This window comes from Aptenodytes forsteri, unplaced genomic scaffold (genome assembly GCF_000699145.1).
Source record: "Aptenodytes forsteri isolate BGI_AS27 unplaced genomic scaffold, ASM69914v1 Scaffold267, whole genome shotgun sequence".
NCBI classification, from domain to species: domain Eukaryota; kingdom Metazoa; phylum Chordata; class Aves; order Sphenisciformes; family Spheniscidae; genus Aptenodytes; species Aptenodytes forsteri.
This window is the reverse complement of record NW_008794173.1, coordinates 3,514,248-3,514,983: the sequence shown is the minus strand read 5'-3', so window position 1 is coordinate 3,514,983 and position 736 is coordinate 3,514,248. Positions and strand designations below refer to the sequence as shown.

The window sequence follows — 736 nt, the reverse complement described above, 5'->3', positions numbered from 1 at the left end:
ACAGCCCGCTCTGCCACGCGCCGCAGCTGCCGCAGGCCTCCTGCGAGCACCCCAGGGTGCTCACCAACAACTACAACAAGATCCTGCAGCCCGACCCCGAGCAGGGCGTCCTCGTCGTCTGCGGCTCCATCTACCAGGGCCTCTGCCAGCTGCGCAGCATGGCCAACATCTCGGCGGTGGCCGTGCGCTTCCCGCCGGGCGGCAGCGACCCGGTCACCGTCTTCCCCAGCATGCTGAACGTGGCGGCCAACCACCCCAACGCCTCCACCGTGGGACTGGTGCTGCGCCGCGGCGGCGGCGGCGGGGCGCGGCTTTTTTTTCTACCCCGCCTTCGCCAGCCCCTTCTTCCCCCGCAACCGCAGCCTGGAGGACCACCGCTTCGAGAACACGCCCGAGATCGCCATCCGCGCCCTCAACGCCCGCGGCGACCTGGCCAAGCTCTTCACCTTCGACATCAACCCCTCCGACGACAACATCTTCAAGATCAAGCAGGGCGCCAAGGCGCGGCACAAGCTCAGCTTCGTCCGCGCCTTCCTGCAGCGCGGCGCCGCGCCGCCCGCCCGCCGCCCCTACGCCTACCTGGCGCTCAACAGCGAGGCCAACGCGGGCGACAAGGAGAGCCCCTCGCACAGCCTGCTTGCCCGCATCTGCCTGGGCGAGGCGGCCGAGGCCACCCTCAACGGCAGCGGCGAGACCAAGAAGCTGACCGAGTCTTACATCCAGCTGGGGCTGCGCT

At 69.8% G+C, this 736-nt stretch overlaps 1 protein-coding gene across 1 annotated transcript in view; it reads left to right on the top strand.

The window, feature by feature from the left end:
• LOC103902902 (plexin-D1-like) overlaps positions 1 to 736 on the top strand; it is a 44,245-nt gene that overhangs the window by 14,081 nt on the left and 29,428 nt on the right. Inside the window, 2 exon segments of the mRNA XM_009284019.1 lie at positions 5 to 319; positions 321 to 733. Coding sequence (XP_009282294.1) covers positions 5 to 319; positions 321 to 733 — 728 coding nt within the window.